This window comes from Drosophila gunungcola, unplaced genomic scaffold, assembly GCF_025200985.1.
Source record: "Drosophila gunungcola strain Sukarami unplaced genomic scaffold, Dgunungcola_SK_2 000001F, whole genome shotgun sequence".
Taxonomy (NCBI): Eukaryota; Metazoa; Arthropoda; class Insecta; order Diptera; family Drosophilidae; genus Drosophila; species Drosophila gunungcola.
Genome location: NW_026453197.1, coordinates 14,912,531 through 14,928,139, shown reverse-complemented (window position 1 = coordinate 14,928,139; position 15,609 = coordinate 14,912,531). Strand labels below are relative to the sequence as shown.

Below are 15,609 nucleotides of genomic sequence, written 5' to 3'. Positions count from 1 at the left end.
TTATTTAATTTAAAAACACCCACTAAAATTGATGCGGTTAAATGTTTCATTTTGAATTCGCTCATCTAAAATTTAAAACACATTTTGATTCTTGCTAATATCTTGATCAACTTTATTTGTTTGGCTTTATTTTTTTAGTTTTTTTTTTGTTTTCAATATTGATACTCATGCTCATCAACATTTTGGATATGTAAAATACATTAAATAGGTATTGGAAACAACTGTTATTGAATGTTTACGCATAACAGCAACCACCTAGGTAGGAATACATGATTTATAATTCTTTATATTAAATATAGCTAATAGCTTATGCGAAAATCGGTAATATGTACAAATGCTCTACACGTGTATAACTGATAGTTTTTGTAAAAACAAAGCACTCGCTTGGGAACGAAATCACTTCGAATAAATAAATAAAGTATATTTATAAATAGGTGAAAATTACATTTGGAAATTTGGCTAATGAGAGAATTTTACACTAACTAGATCATATTTACACATAATTTAGATTCCGTACATTAAAATAAATACAACGAAATATTAAAACAGAAAGTTTGGTTGGCTTTCCCATTTTGCAATACTTAACATTGTAGGAGAGGAGGTGTGGTTTGCTTTAAGTAATAATACTTAGTTTATAGTACAATTAGCTAAAAGCGATTTTGATTTTTGACATATCGCTGACTTACTAACAAGAGCGTCACAAATTTTAAAATTTCTTGTAAATGAGATATAAATGATCTGTTCTATTCTCAGCTGGAGATGGTTTCCTGTTTCGATCTATGACAGTCTTGTGGTAGCAAGTGAGCGATTCTGTTGTAGCTACGGTTTCTGTTTCCGTTTCCGTTTGATCTTTAACTTTATGGTGGCGGCACACGCTGCACTGGGATTGTCTCAGGTTGAGTGTTTTGGTTTCTGGGTGGTGGATTCTGGTGGCTTCTGGTGGCTCCGCCTCGTAGCGATCCCTCAGGAGACCCGTCGATCCGGCGTGGCGACCGTCTGGTAGCAGTTGAGATTGGCCGACATCCGTCCAAAAGCCGCTGCCATGCGATTGGGCAGCCTGCTGAGCTGCTCCTGCAGATTGGAGGATCGATTGGAGGAGGTGGTGGTGACCTGGTGCTGCTGGTGCTGTTGCTGCTGCAGCTGGGCCACCACCTCGGCGTGCTGCACGTAGGACACCCGGATGTTGACCCCCTCGGCGTCGTCGTCCTCGTCCTCCTCGCTGCCGCTCTCGACGTCCTCGTAGTAGGTGAAGCCCACCTGCTGCTCCTCCCGCTATACATCGCCGTTGTACGGCACCGGGGTGTTCAGGTCGATGGGCTTGACGCGCAGCTTCTGCTTGTAGTGGTACTCCTTGAGGTAGCTCTTCAGGCGACCGGGCAGCTCCAGCTGGTTGATCCCATCGTAGCTGGTGTTGGACACGATCGTGGCCCGGGCCAGCTGCTGCAGCGAGAAGGTCTGACGCCGGTGGAGGGGAATCGTGAGGCAGGGCTCGAAGAACATCACGCAGGCGGGGTCCTTGTAGTGCTCCAGCAGTCCCGTCACCGTGGGCGCCGTAAAAACACACGGATCGTGGCAGTCGAAGCTGTAAAAATGTGGCAAATCGTTAGTTTAGAGGTTTACTTAACACATGGGGCTGAGTTTCAGGATGATATGGGGTCCTTAAATCTAAAAATTTACTCACTACACCCTAACACTTTTTAAAAAATAAGTTATAAATAACTGTTTTGTAATTTCGTTAGTTTAGAGGTTTATTATATGCACAAGGCTCAACTTCAAGTATGATGGGGGTTTTAACATTTAAAAAAAAAACAATTCAAAAAGTTAGTTTACTCATTAATCTAATTTACTCCATCTAAATTTAGAAATATTTTAAATATAAATGACTTATCTATAAAAAAAAGACATTTAAAATTTATATTCTCATAAAGAAATCATCCTAGTACCGAAACCAAATAAATTCCAAATAAAAATTCTTTTAACTACAATCCAAGTACTTCTGGCTAAGCTTTTAAATAGATTGCTTCATTATCAGCAATTCAATGACGCTATTGGCATCTAAAAACTGCCTAATCATAATTCCAGAAATTAATTCCACCCAGTTTCATTGACTTGGATTCGCATGAATTAATTTACTGATTGGTGGACTGGACTAATCAATGGAATTTAATTCCCAGAAATTTAAGAAGAAAGAAAGTGACCCCAGATAAGGATGAATGCATGGCAGTGGCAGTGGCAGTGGCTCACCTGAACTTGTGACCGCTCTGTTCGATGCGGGCATGGAGTGATCGGCCGTACTTGCGGAATGTGACCGAGAAGAGGAACTCCTCCTGGGCGGAGTCGCGCAGCAGGAACGTGCCCTCCGGCTTGCCCTCGAGCAGGTGCTCCGCCTCGTAGCGGTCCATCTTGCCCCAGTAGAAGCTGCTGTTCGTGATCCGCTCCAGATCTGGGACGAGGCAGTGCATGAAGTCGATTTGCGAGTGCACCGTCATGTTGTTTCGCCCAGCGATTCCTCCTGCTGATGAAACGCCTGCTGTTCCGGGGGCGGCTGTCGACTGGGGGCGTGGCTGGGGCGGAGTCCTGGGCGTTTGGGGCGGAGCGACCGGTTCGGTGACCACAGTGACCCGGCCACTGGGCGACTCGACCACAAAGCGCGGCGATGTTATCCGGATGATCACCTGGTGATGGTGATGACTCGCATCCGGAACGGCCACTGAATTCCGCTTCCTCTGGCCCTGCTGCCGATGGACACTGCTGCCACTGGAGGAGCCCAGAGTGGGCGGTGTGGAGCGGCGATCTGCCGTCCGGGATTTCCTCGGAACCGAAGACGAGGGCACCACCACTCCGGCGGAGTCCTTCTTATTGCTCGACGTGCTGGATGTGGGCAGCATGTCCCTCAATCCTCGGAAGGCATCGCGGCACTTGCACTTGCAGCATCGCCGCTTCGAGGATGTGGATGTGGATGCGGATGTGGATCCTGCGCTGGAGGATGTTGCTGCTCCCATCGAATATGTCTTACTGCTGCGACTCCGGCAGCAACTGTTGCTATTATTGCTTCTGGAAACTGTGTTTGGGAAAAATCATTTATGAGTAATTTGGTTCACTTTAAATTTGATGAGATTAGGTTTGATTCTCTTTAATATTTGTCTGTCGTGCACAGTGAGAAATAATGGCTTTTAGCTTAACAAAAAATCACAATTTTAATGGGCGACATTAAAAACATTATTTTTTCACTTTAAATGATTCACTTGTTTTCATCTGATGCTTAGAAAATTTTCCCCTGATTGTGTTTTGTTTTTTATTCTGTTTCAGCTAAATAACATATGTCTTTCAAAATCAAAACATTTTTTGATTCATTCTGTTTATTTGGTGTTTTAATAATACGTGTTTTCAAGAGAGTTCCCTGATAACACAAAGAATTAAAGTGTTTTGATTAAGATTTGGATTTGAAAGAAAACTTTATTACTAATGGTTTTAAAAAAATGATTTGTATCACTACACAATTTGATTGTGGATTTGTAAAAATTTGCAACTAATTATTTATTAACTAATCAAACTCAAATTAATTTGTTAGTTTCACTTTTATTAATTAATTAATTGTTAATTGTACTAGTGATAGAATTTGCTATATAAAGATTAAACGTTGGAAATTAAATAGTGATCTAAGACAGTTATTTCACCGTGCAATTGGTTTGCAATAAATCACAATTAGATGTTGATTATAACTAAAAACTTTTGTTTCAAAACTTTAAAAATGATTTTATTGGGAACACTTTTCTATTGGATTGAATATTGTTAATATTTTCTCATTAGTTTTTGTTGTGCGCTAAAATTGCCGAATTTTTCACTGTGCCACTTTCAATTTAGAGAGAAACTTCTCCTCAATTCATTTGATTTTTCGCCCACCTTGCTTGCTGCTGTGTTGCGTTCCCGCCGACAACATATTGCTAACTGGCAGCGACTCGAGCACCTCGCAATACTCGACGACTTCGGCCTCGTGGCTGTGGTTTTGGTAGTGGTTGTGATTGCTATTAGTGTTGCTGTTGCTGTTGCTCCGACGCCGACGTAGCAGCGACTCATCCAACTCGTCGTCGTCGTCGTCTTCGTCCAAGGGGTAGTTGGTGTTGCTGTTGGGCCTGATGTTGCTGCTGTTGCTGTTGCTGTTGCCGTCGTGCAATTGTAACGTACTTATGGCAGCGCCGACGCTTCCCGCTAAATTGTTGTTATTCACGGGCTGTCTTTCTGCGATTTTTGGCGCTTCCGTTGAACTGCCCGCAGTTCGATTCGTCACCACGCCCACTTCCCCATGTCCGCCCTCCAGAGTCACATTTACAATCTGTCCATTTGCATTTAACGTGTCCGCAGACAACGAGGCGACTGCGACGGCGGCCCCCTCCACCTGCTCCTCCTCCACCAGATGACTCCCCACCTGACCATTGCCGTTCTCCATTTTGGCCAGCTGAATTTTAATTATGATCTGACGCACTTCCGCCGGTGATGTGGCCTCCGTGAGGATCTCTTCCACCTGCAGCTCCTCCTCGTCCAGGCCAATTGCCTCTACTATGGCTGCGGATGACTCCCTCGGGTTGGCACTGGTGGGCAGATCGCTCTTGTCCTGGCTATTGGTGCGTACAGTGGGCTTGCTGAGGTGATGACCCATTGGAAGCTCTAAGTGGGCAAGAGTCCTTGGTGGGCTGGGTTTTTACTGCGTTTTATTTACTGCAATGGCAAAGGAAAAGAAATATGACGTTAGGAATTCCATATTTTTGGATATATTACACTATTTCCTTTAAGTGGAAAGCAAATTCAGTACATATTTCTTTGAAAAAACAGCCAAAAGAATTTAAGTTATATAAATTACCAATATAAACACACAGTTTTTGAATCTATCTATTGTTTACTAATTCATGTCATTGGTAAAGTAGCATACAAACAATTTGTTTAGTTTTGTGTAGTTACAAATTTACTGGGAGTTCACAATGAACTAATACTTAGTTAACATTTTGGATAAATATTTGATGTCAACCTCTAATAATTTACTGTAATTATTTGCTATAGGCAGAAGAACATTACTAAAACATAGGAATATTTTTAAAAGTTTACCCCTGTTTAACTCGTTTATTTAAAGCTAATTATTGACTAGCTAAGTTAGCATGTTTCGTTTTCAATATTTTCGCTCCGGGCATTTCGCAACATTCAGAAATAGCCTGGAGTGGAATAAAACGAGTTTTGCGGCGTGTGAAATGTCTTGACCTACAGCAAAGAGCCACTTGGTGGGGGCTTCACCATTAACCATCAACAATTGACCATTCACCAGTGCATTAATTAGCCACTTAGACGGAGAAGTTCCACTGGCAAAGGGACTCGTTCGCCGGTCAAATGGGCAATTAAACGCCACAATGTCTAGTGCTTCTGATTAATGGAGTTCCCCCGCGTTGATCATCTGGGAGATGGATATCTGTATATCTCCCCCACGAACTGACTCATCCGCCGAAGGATCAAGGGATCGAGGGATCTATATCTATCACATCATGCAGATGGGGACGATAAACAATGGCATTCCAATCCCACGCATCATTTTGCCCCCAGAAGAGCGCAAGTACGAGCAAATACACACCAAATTGTAATGGGCTCATCCTATTTTTAGCGACTCGCCCATGGAGAGCTGATGAAATCAAAGTGGAGAGGCAAGTACACATGTACACACCACGCCATACAGTCATGTGATTGACTTCTGGATCAATATGGGCGGTTATCTATCTATAAAACCACACTGTTTCACCCGCGCGAACACAGTAAAGTATGTAAGTCCTCATTCGCGGAAAATCTACCATTATTCACTGATAAATTCGATGTAATTCGTAGGCACGTCATCTCGTCTGGTTCTTATGCTGAGTAACTTAACTCCACACTGACAAATCCTTATCGCGCCCACATCATCGAGATGCGTCATTTACTTCCGAAACAGGGCCATATAAGAAGGAGCCAAGGTACAATTCAGACAAGTGGAAAGCTCTATAGACTGACTCACCCAACCGTCAGTGGTTGAAGTTCTTGGTAGTTACCCGAAGTCGGGGACAAAAGTGGTACAAAAGCTATGACTATCACTGCGGTCTTTTAATCGAATTTTGCACAACAGGTGGCTTATTCATTCAATGGCGAAATAATTAGATCACTGATTGGCTAATAAAGCCTCTGATTGATCGATAGTAATCTGCCATTTTGTTGGGAAACAATGATTCCAGTAATTTACTGCGTTTTCACTTCCTGCCCTTTCGGGATAATTTTGAACATGACTTAATATTATTATTACAAATATTTATTTCCCCTAAGTGAATTCTTAAAAATACAATTTCGTTGGGTCTTCTTCGACTTTCTTCAACACAATAAATTAACAAAAACTCTACAGTTTTGACGTTCCGAAGGCTTTTGTATAGTATTTTTTTCAACTCGAGGTCAGTTAGTTCAATTAACTAAAAATAAGCTTGAAATGAAAACGTTAGAGTCAATTCTGAAACATTTTTAAAAAATTATATTAGTGTTTCTTTGAACCATGTATGTAAATACATAATTTTATTAAATTCATAGATTAACTTGACTTTTATTGCCTTCCAGTTAACAAAAACACTTCTCAAAATTTCGGTTTTCGGAACTGAGCTTTGCCTTCATTAAAATCAACGTTCAAAGGTTAATACATGATAATGTAACGTTCATAAGCAAATTCAAGGAATTATTATTTTGCATTTGTTAGAAATGAACCATAAATTGCTTAAATCGTGTCGTCTTCCGTTTGAAGCATACTATAGTACATCGCTTTTGATCATAAATTCAGTGTTCGCACTAACGTAAGATCGCTCAGTTAATGTGAACTTAATCGAGATTGTTTATCGCGGCGATTAATTAAAATTACCAAGAATAAGGCCGCGAAATGTAATCAGCGAGTACATCGAAGCCCAGGCTTAAACGGAAATAATGTTTTATCAGTTCTGGGAATCCTGCGGCAAATGCCATACTAAATTTTGCAGAACTATACAGCCCATATAGATTCGAATTGGGGTGGGCATGGAAAATTCGCTGGAACAATGATTGCGGTCGGACGTGTATCATTTTCTCGAAGAAAAGGGAGAGGGGCGGTCTTCAGCTTTTATCGGCGAGTGTTCGAACTCGGCTATCAGCCCTGAACGATTTCCCCGGAATTTCCTTGTGTTAATCACCTAACGAGTCGCAGTCGTATATGGGTATGTTTGTGCCTAATCAAATAGAAAACCTCGTCGAACAATTCAAGCAATTAACAGTGCATATGTTTTCACAACTGAAACTCAAACTCTCAACTTGTTAACCAAAAATGGTAGGGAAAATATTAAAGTTACTTCCCGGAAATGCGACCCACAAACACGGTAAACAGTCAAAAATTGCAGCTTTTTAACGAGAATCGAAAACATTATGAATTAAGTGTTTTAGCTGGAAAACGATATGTGTGGGGGCACTGTCGCTCAAATTATACTGTGTCCGATGGATAATAAGGCCCCCCAGACATTCAATTTGTATTCACCGTTGGCCTGGTCTAACGGTAATTTGCACACACTTATAGATACAGATACTTTAGTCATTTTTTCATTTTTTCATTTTTATTTTCATGCACGACTCTCCGTGCCGCACGTGCTGTAGGCAATTTATCGCACTCAAATCGTACGATTCAATCGGGTGAGTAATCAATACATTTTGGCTAACGTATGACATGATCGTTCGCATTTAACCGCAGATAATTATTGCTTTTCCCCTAACAGAGAGACTCAGAGGCTCCGCAACCTTTGCCGTATATTTACGACTATGATGAAATACAAAAAGAGTGACTTGAACTCAAGATTCAACTTCAGATTCCAAGAGACCCGCATGAGACGACGGCTGCCAGCTAACAACATTTTTCAATGGAAATACAAAACTGAAACGGCAGATAAACCGAACTCGGGAATGGATCCGCCTGGACTGGTACACCGATAAAAACGAGAGTTTAATATTAAAATCATTAACAAAAGGGTTCTTTCTGGAAAAAGAATTCTTTAAAAACATTCTTATGCAGTTCTTTTATGTCTAATAATGTTTGTAATATAAAATACTAAATTCAATAATTATGTAATTGTTATTATTGCTCATTATAGGAAAATTAAATTGGAAATTAGTAGAATAGGAAAATTAAAGTAGAGAATCAAATTCTTAAAAATAAATATGATATACTTGTATATCGCTTCACTATTGAACTAGTGTATATTTCAATAATATTTTATTACCCCTGTTTTCGCTCAGTGCACCAGGAGTATCCGTAGGTAGGACAAGGCGTTCCATGAGTCACTCAGACAATGAGTAGCAGCAGGCTGTCTGAGGGACCGAAACTCCGGGTAAACTACACACAAACTCGTGCATTTTTATCGCCAGAGCATTTCGAGGGCTCGTCAAGCTGAACTTTTCCTTCGCTCTGCGCTCTTTACTTTTATTATTATTTTACTCGGTTCGGTTCGGTTTGGTTTTGTTTGGTTTGGTTGCCACGCTGAGCCAACGACGAGCAGCTGAAGTTTTTCAGACAATGCGAAATTTCGTCAGAAATCCAAATGCGGATAATGATCTAATACATAACTTGTTCGGGGTAAAAATGCTGATAAATGTGGCCGGGTGGGAGAAAGAAAGCCAACAACACGGAGTGGTTTGAATGGCTAATAAGGGATAAGGGACTCCGTCTGGCTAACGAAGGGGGGATTCACCTCTTAAGCCAAATATGCAGAATTATAAAAGTACACAAAAATTAAAAGAAACAAGATACACAAATGTGGAGCAAGAAAAGTGAATTTTATTTGCATTTATTATACGTTTTTATATGCAAATCGGGTTTCTTAAATTAGACAAACCTAATTTAAATCCAAATTAGTTTCGTTAAGCTTTGATAAAGACACATTTGAATTAATATTTCATGTTGTAGTGGAAATCAATTCGCTCCATTTAAAACAGAAACAAGGGAATCACTTTTTCAAAAAAAATCAGGAGGTTCACAGCTTTAAAAAAAATGTTTAATTAATTCCAAGAAGAGGGCTTGAGTTACAGTAATGAGCTCATACAAGCATTGCCAATTTAAAGCTCGTTGCTGGCTTTTTTTCCCTAAGCCCAAACAATCCCAATCCAATCTTATTACCTGTAAGTGAATAATTTTGTACATGGACCGCGCCCCGTCAAGGCCTGTTATTAAAAAACAATTTGGAGACCGGCCCTCGAAATGACTTTTTGTAACCTTCCCAGCAACTTGGCCAACAACTTCGTCATGGCTTAGCTGGCTGTCCCACTGTACGTAGTATGTTTTACGCAGAAATTGTCACAACAAAGCAGCACAAGCAGCGGCAGCAAAGAGCAGCCCGAATTGCGGTCAACGGGGCGAATGGGGGACGCAAAGTGGGCTAGTGCAAAAAATAAAAACCAACCAAACAAAGGAGCACAAGTAAAGAGTCAAACGAACATTTAAATTCACTATCCAATGCTTGTAATTTCACTGCAATATTATAGTCAACAAAAACTGACTATAAATACTTCTTAAAGCAATATTGTTATAATGAGCATTTTTTTAAGAAATAATTTTGTATGATTGTTTTTTTCTTTAATTTTTGTTTAAAAAAACATACATACATATATAGTTTCTATAACCAAAACGGAAGAGATTAAAAACTTTTAGCCACGACATTTTTATTTTTGATGAATGAACGCAGGTCATGTTAACAATATGGTCACGAAGTTGTCATAAACTTCCCAAATAAATATTTTATTGGATTGCAAAATTTGTGAGAATTACGATAAACTCCGTTGCCAAGTCAAAGAAACTCCCGACGAGAAGAAACCTCAACAAAAGTCGACAACAACAATGAAAAGCCAGCGACTCAGAAGCGAAAAATCCAAAGGGGGAGTGGCGGGGTCGAGGCGTAGGATTTTAAAGCGAATTCAATTACTTTTTGTTGCTGCCGACATCGCTTCTTATTTTTATTTTTTTTTTTTTTTTGGTTTTTTTTCATTTTGTTTTGCATTTACTGGGAATTCGCAAATGAAGTTCGCTTGAAAATAAAATCACATGCAAAGCGGAGCAGTAAAGTGCCAAAGAAACTGGGCATGGGGGTTGGGGGTACGTACGGGGGATCCTGAGAAAGTGTATTTCATTTTGATATATTTTTTCGCAGGAAAATTGAAATGAGATTTATTTATTTTGCTTGGGGCTCTCGGGTTCGTAATTTGGCGCATTCATTGCGCTACGGGAGAAAAGTGATAAACAAACAAACGCTTCGCATCATGGCGATTCGGCATTCAAACTTGTATGGAACTCTAATTAGCATTTCCATTTAAAATCGGCCAGGGCACGAGCTAAACGTAGCGTATACGGGCTAAGTTCGTGACTGATTATGTTGGTCGGGGTTTTCGGGGTTTGGCTCTTAAATGGCCCAAGAAAGGTGTACATACATATAGTATCTCCTCCATTGACGTAGGAATCATTTTGTTTATACTACGTTCTACGCTCGAAATGGTTATCTCGCCTCTCTTTTTGGTTATCAAGAGGATGTGGGCACGGGGGACAGGGGTACAGGGGGAGGTGTTGATTATCTAGGCCCGAAAACGATAATAACGAAAATAATAATATTAACATTTAATGTGAAAAGAGGCGATTTCTAGGAAATTCGCACACAGCGAATGGAGAGCCTCATGATAAATCCATCGCACCACACACTCGCACACACGCACACACTGGAGGAAAAATTCCTGGAAAATATGCACACGGTACTCACATGCTGGTGAAGTCATGGAGTTCAGTTGTGGTGTGTCTGTGTGCTGTTTTCTGATTAAACGAAAGCACTAACAGAATTTCAACTTAATTTGCTCCAGGTCCGGGTTAGTCCCGAATGTTATTTTCTAGTCTCTTCTCTTCGGTTGTGTTCCGTTCAACATTGGCCAAAAAAAAGATGGTCTCCCTAGATACTTTTGTTGCCTTTTGTTTGGGGCTGAGCTGAAATTATGACCATGAGCTCCACAGAACTTTTGTTACGGAACGATAACGGAGCACGAACTACGAATTTGGGGAGTGTGCGAGATTTGTTTTGGTAGCTTTGTGATATCTTATAATGACATTATCTTGAATGATGGTTCACAGAATGATAAGGTTACTCGTGGATACGCTGAAATCATGAATAACTTGGGGTAAGGGTTTTTGAACCTATCACAAAGTTTATTCAGAAGTGGTATTTATTCATCCATAAATTATAGTAATATTCTTAAGCTTCCTAAATATTTTTCTATAGGCCGAAAGTTTTCTTTTTAATAAACCTGTACTCAAAATTCCGGGTAATGCCGATCTGTATTTGTTTGTTTTTATCGTACGCCCATACACTTTTTCTTTACTTTCAGAATCCATTATTGAGGTAGGTTTATCGACACAAGCGTGACTGCATTTCTTTCACTATTCTCCAACAATCAATTTTTATTAAAGTATTCAGTTTTTTACCTGCTTTTAGCTTCAATTTAAATTCTTAACTGAACGCCAGTGGGCAAGAAACCTGGCATTTATTCACCGATACGGCCGCTAACAATGGGTCGTAAACGTGATTGATTAAATAGTTTTAAGTATAGCGATTACGGAATCAGATAGGTAAAGAACTAAAGCGACCTTTGCGAATACGTATGCAGGCAAACAATCTAAAAGAGATTACACAAGCCCCTATAAAAATTCATTGATAAATTACTACGAAGCGCAAAATCAACATTAGAAAACCACCGCCCACCTCTCACCTCCCACCGCTGTGTTGGCCCACTCACAAACACACTCGCTTATCAACAAAAAGTTGAAACGAAACGAAATTCTAAGAACAATCAAAAGCATTTCGTTGGCTTTTCCAGCGAAAAGCAAATATGTTGGTAACCATGGGGCGGTGGGGTAAAACGCGCAGGTGGAAAGGGGGTGGCAAGGCTGAGATAACGATAAAGTTCCATGGTGGAACACGTGAGGGGTAAGGTCAAGTCAAGTTGAGAGATATTATTTTTGGTCATAACAAGCAAACGGCTTATGTGAGCGCCCAGGGATTTTTGGATTTCGAAACGCTGGCACAAATAGAAAATTTACATAAGCTATACTTGAACTGGTTTTCGACATAAGTTGCTTTTCATATAAACAATATCTGTGTCTCATCTTTATTAATAGTACTTTAAAGTGGTCTTACTTTGGATATGCCACGAGTTAAACTTCATAGTAGATGCATTCATGCTTTGAAAATAAAACGTTTTTTAGTGAACATAATTATTGTGCCTTGATTTTAATAATAACTATGATATTATTAGAAAAAAAAAATGTGAAAGAATTTACTTATTAGTACTCATATTTTATTTAACCTAGTTACACAAAAATATCTTCAGTACTTTGCAGCGGAAATACCTTAAGGTTTTTCTGAATCACAATTAAATTTCAGTATTTTCCATATAACTGGTTTATAATGAAAACATTGTTAATTGTGGAATATATACAACAGGGATTGTATTTAGTTTAACCCTGATTGTGTATGGAGGGAATTTCTGGGGAATCCGTTGTGCATGAGTTGTAACTTATGGCAGCACTTTTGTGGCTTTGTAACTGTAAATAGAGAAATGTGTGTTTGTGTTTTTCCGTTAATAGCAGTTCTCTATAAAACATCTCTATATTTGAAACAACCCCCACACTCGTTTCCCTTTGTGAACCCACTCGAGATCCACTCACACACACTCCGAATTGAGTGTTTTGCCCACATTTCACTTTTGGCATTGCGTTTCAATTGAACAAATTCACGCGAACAATTAACAATAAACGAACAAAATCAAATTTCCAACGAAAAATCTCATCGAAAAATAAAGAAAAACAAATAACAATGGGATGAAAGAGCGCAGTGGGGAGTTAGGGGTGAGGAAGCAGGAGGGCAATAGTCTACCTATGATTAGGTATGTGAGTGAGAGAGAGGTAGAGGCGGCATTGTTGCTGGGCAGACAATTTGGCATTTTGCAAGATCGCTTTCTCGCTCGCTCTCGTTCTCTGTTAGCTGGCAGTTGGGAAGCAGCTGTCTCGCTTCCACACTGCACTTATCCTGTGTTCGAAACCATTTCACATGAAAAGCTATTAAAAAAAATTGAAAACGCTCTCAAGTTTAATACGAAAATTCAAGGAAATGAGCGGAAGAAGATGGTAAAAGCGGTTTTTTTTTTTACCAGGAATAATCAAAAAAGTGCACACACAGAGAAGGAGAAACGAGGAACACAGAGAAGCGGCAACAACAATTTGACGCATTACAAACGAAGTTAATAACACCTTTTTCTTATGAAGGGTACAACGCCGATGTTCCCAAGTTCCTCTACCCCTGCCTATACCCCTTCCCATCGCCTTTTTTGTTGTACGGCTTCGGCCGAATTCAGCGGCTACACCTTTACATTTATACACCTTTAGCAAGAAGCCATGGCCAACAACAGGGGCCCAACAACAACAACTATACGGCAATAACAGCAGCAACCGGGTCTCGACATTGGTATTGGTGCGGCCAAGAGAGCAGTGCAAGTACAGTGAAGACTGGACGAGAAGGGAAGAACTACATTATAGGTTAACGCTTTTAGAGCATAGCCATATGTACATAATTTATAATTATTTATAGCATTAAGTATGGCTAGCATGAAATTATTTATTAGTATGATTGTCACCAATGTCCTAAATAAATATCAAATCGGTCTAGGACAAAATACGAAATTTTGGTTGAAACTAATAAGATTTATCCCCGAAAAGTAGAAAATGCTTTCTTTAAATATTATTTAAAAAATATGAAAGCAATAATTAAATACAATTTATATCATTAATTTTTATATTGTTGATAAATACAATCCTTTTGTTTTTTATTTTTCGGTGCTTTTAAGAATTCGGCCATGAAGGCCCAACATGGGTTAATAAATACCAGTTTAGGCAGCTCATGTTATCAGTGATATTTGATATGGTTATGTTTGTCGTGGGAAAACACAGAGTGGAATGTGACCCCGATGGTAGTTGTTTTTGTTATGAGTGACTGACTGACTAAGGCGAGGCTCCACTGTATCCGCATCTGCTCGTGCGCTCGCATCTGCAAATGTATCTGTGGCTGTGTGCTTGAGCCTGTGTGAGGGCCAGCTTCAGCTTGGCTTGCGGTGTTAAATGTTTGCAGCAGCATTTTTCATTCAATAGCCCGAACCGCCAACAAAGGCAACAACAACAACAACAGCAACGGCAACGGCAGCTGCCAACATCATCAAACACACACACACACACATACGCGCACGAACCACTCTCCCCGTGTGAGTGTGTGTGTGTGTGAGTTTGTGTATCTGTGAGTACGAGTATCTCTGTATCTGCTGGTTCGCTTGGGCTGTCTGTCACTTCTCAGAAATCGGTCTAAATTAGAAAATGCGTTTCTGGGAATTTCGTATCGCTCTTTTGGGCTCACACAGCTCACAGAGGAGCAAACCAACCAACGGACAAATAAATACATATAATGAAAATATATATATATGTATGTATATTCCCCTTATTACCAGTTCTCGGAATAATATGCCTCTCCTTTCCCCAATGGATCTATCAATGGCATTTGCGAATATGTATCGCCAACGTCAACTGTTTTCCTTTGTAATTTATGCTAACACACAAAGCGATTCCAGGGAATTCCAATTACCAGAAAGTGATAAAACTGGGCCCCAAATAATTCAGTATTTGTTTTTACCCCTGGCAATTATTTACCTCGCGTTTGATTTGCTGCTGTTGGCTGTTTTCGGTGTGCTGGTTACTTTTGGCTAGTTGGCAATTTGGTTAAACCGTAGTTTAAGCATAATTTAGTTTGGATTCCACAGTGTTTTTCACTTTTTCGTTATCTCTTTTCTTAAATTTTTTTGGTTGAGGTGACACTACCACACACACACACACACACTCGCACACTAATTGCACTTTTCGATCTGCGATGGCACTCAACGGATATTTCGCTCTATCGTATGCAATTCCGTCAATTTGTGCAATTTCTCTCGACGAAACCACGCACGAATACGAAGAAGTATCTCTTCCCCGAAAAGTATCCGTGTCCGCTTCGTTCCGTTTCTTCAGTGTGACTGCCGACGGACTGAAGAAACATACTGCGATACCTGCAAAATCCACTAAATGGACACAGAAATAAGAATCCCAGCGGGTGGAGAACTAAGCTAAGCAAACTGTGTCTCGAATAGGGGTGGTGAAATTGGATAACTTATGGCTGTCAAACTTAGCACGGACTCAACCCAATATGGGTACAATAGAAGTACACTACACTATAGCCATAAAAGAGTAAAGTAATTGTAATCAAGAAATGCCTATTAATTGTTTTAAATTGTTCTAACAAATATATCATAATAATTTATACGAAAGCTTGTACGCCATAACGCAACTCCAAATCCTTTATAAATATACTGAAGTTCATCAATCTACCCCATTAAGCAGTAAAAGTTACAATTAATTTTTATATAATATGTGCAATTACAAAATTAAGTGTATAAAACTGTAAAATACTAATTCAAAATAAAAAATTAAAAAAAAAT

At 39.7% G+C, this 15,609-nt stretch overlaps 1 protein-coding gene across 1 annotated transcript; it reads right to left on the bottom strand.

Annotated features, from left to right (window-relative positions):
• Positions 1-1,132: 1,132 nt before the first annotated feature.
• On the bottom strand, positions 1,133-15,156 carry LOC128261390 (uncharacterized). Its single transcript, XM_052995070.1, has 4 exons — positions 14,786-15,156; positions 3,904-4,716; positions 2,245-3,061; positions 1,133-1,582 (listed from the first exon to the last, which is right to left on the bottom strand). Exons 2-4 carry the CDS (start codon positions 4,655-4,657, stop codon positions 1,273-1,275), a joined length of 1,881 nt encoding a protein of 626 aa, XP_052851030.1. The 5' UTR covers positions 4,658-4,716; positions 14,786-15,156; the 3' UTR covers positions 1,133-1,272.
• Between the last annotated feature and the right edge of the window lie 453 nt (positions 15,157-15,609).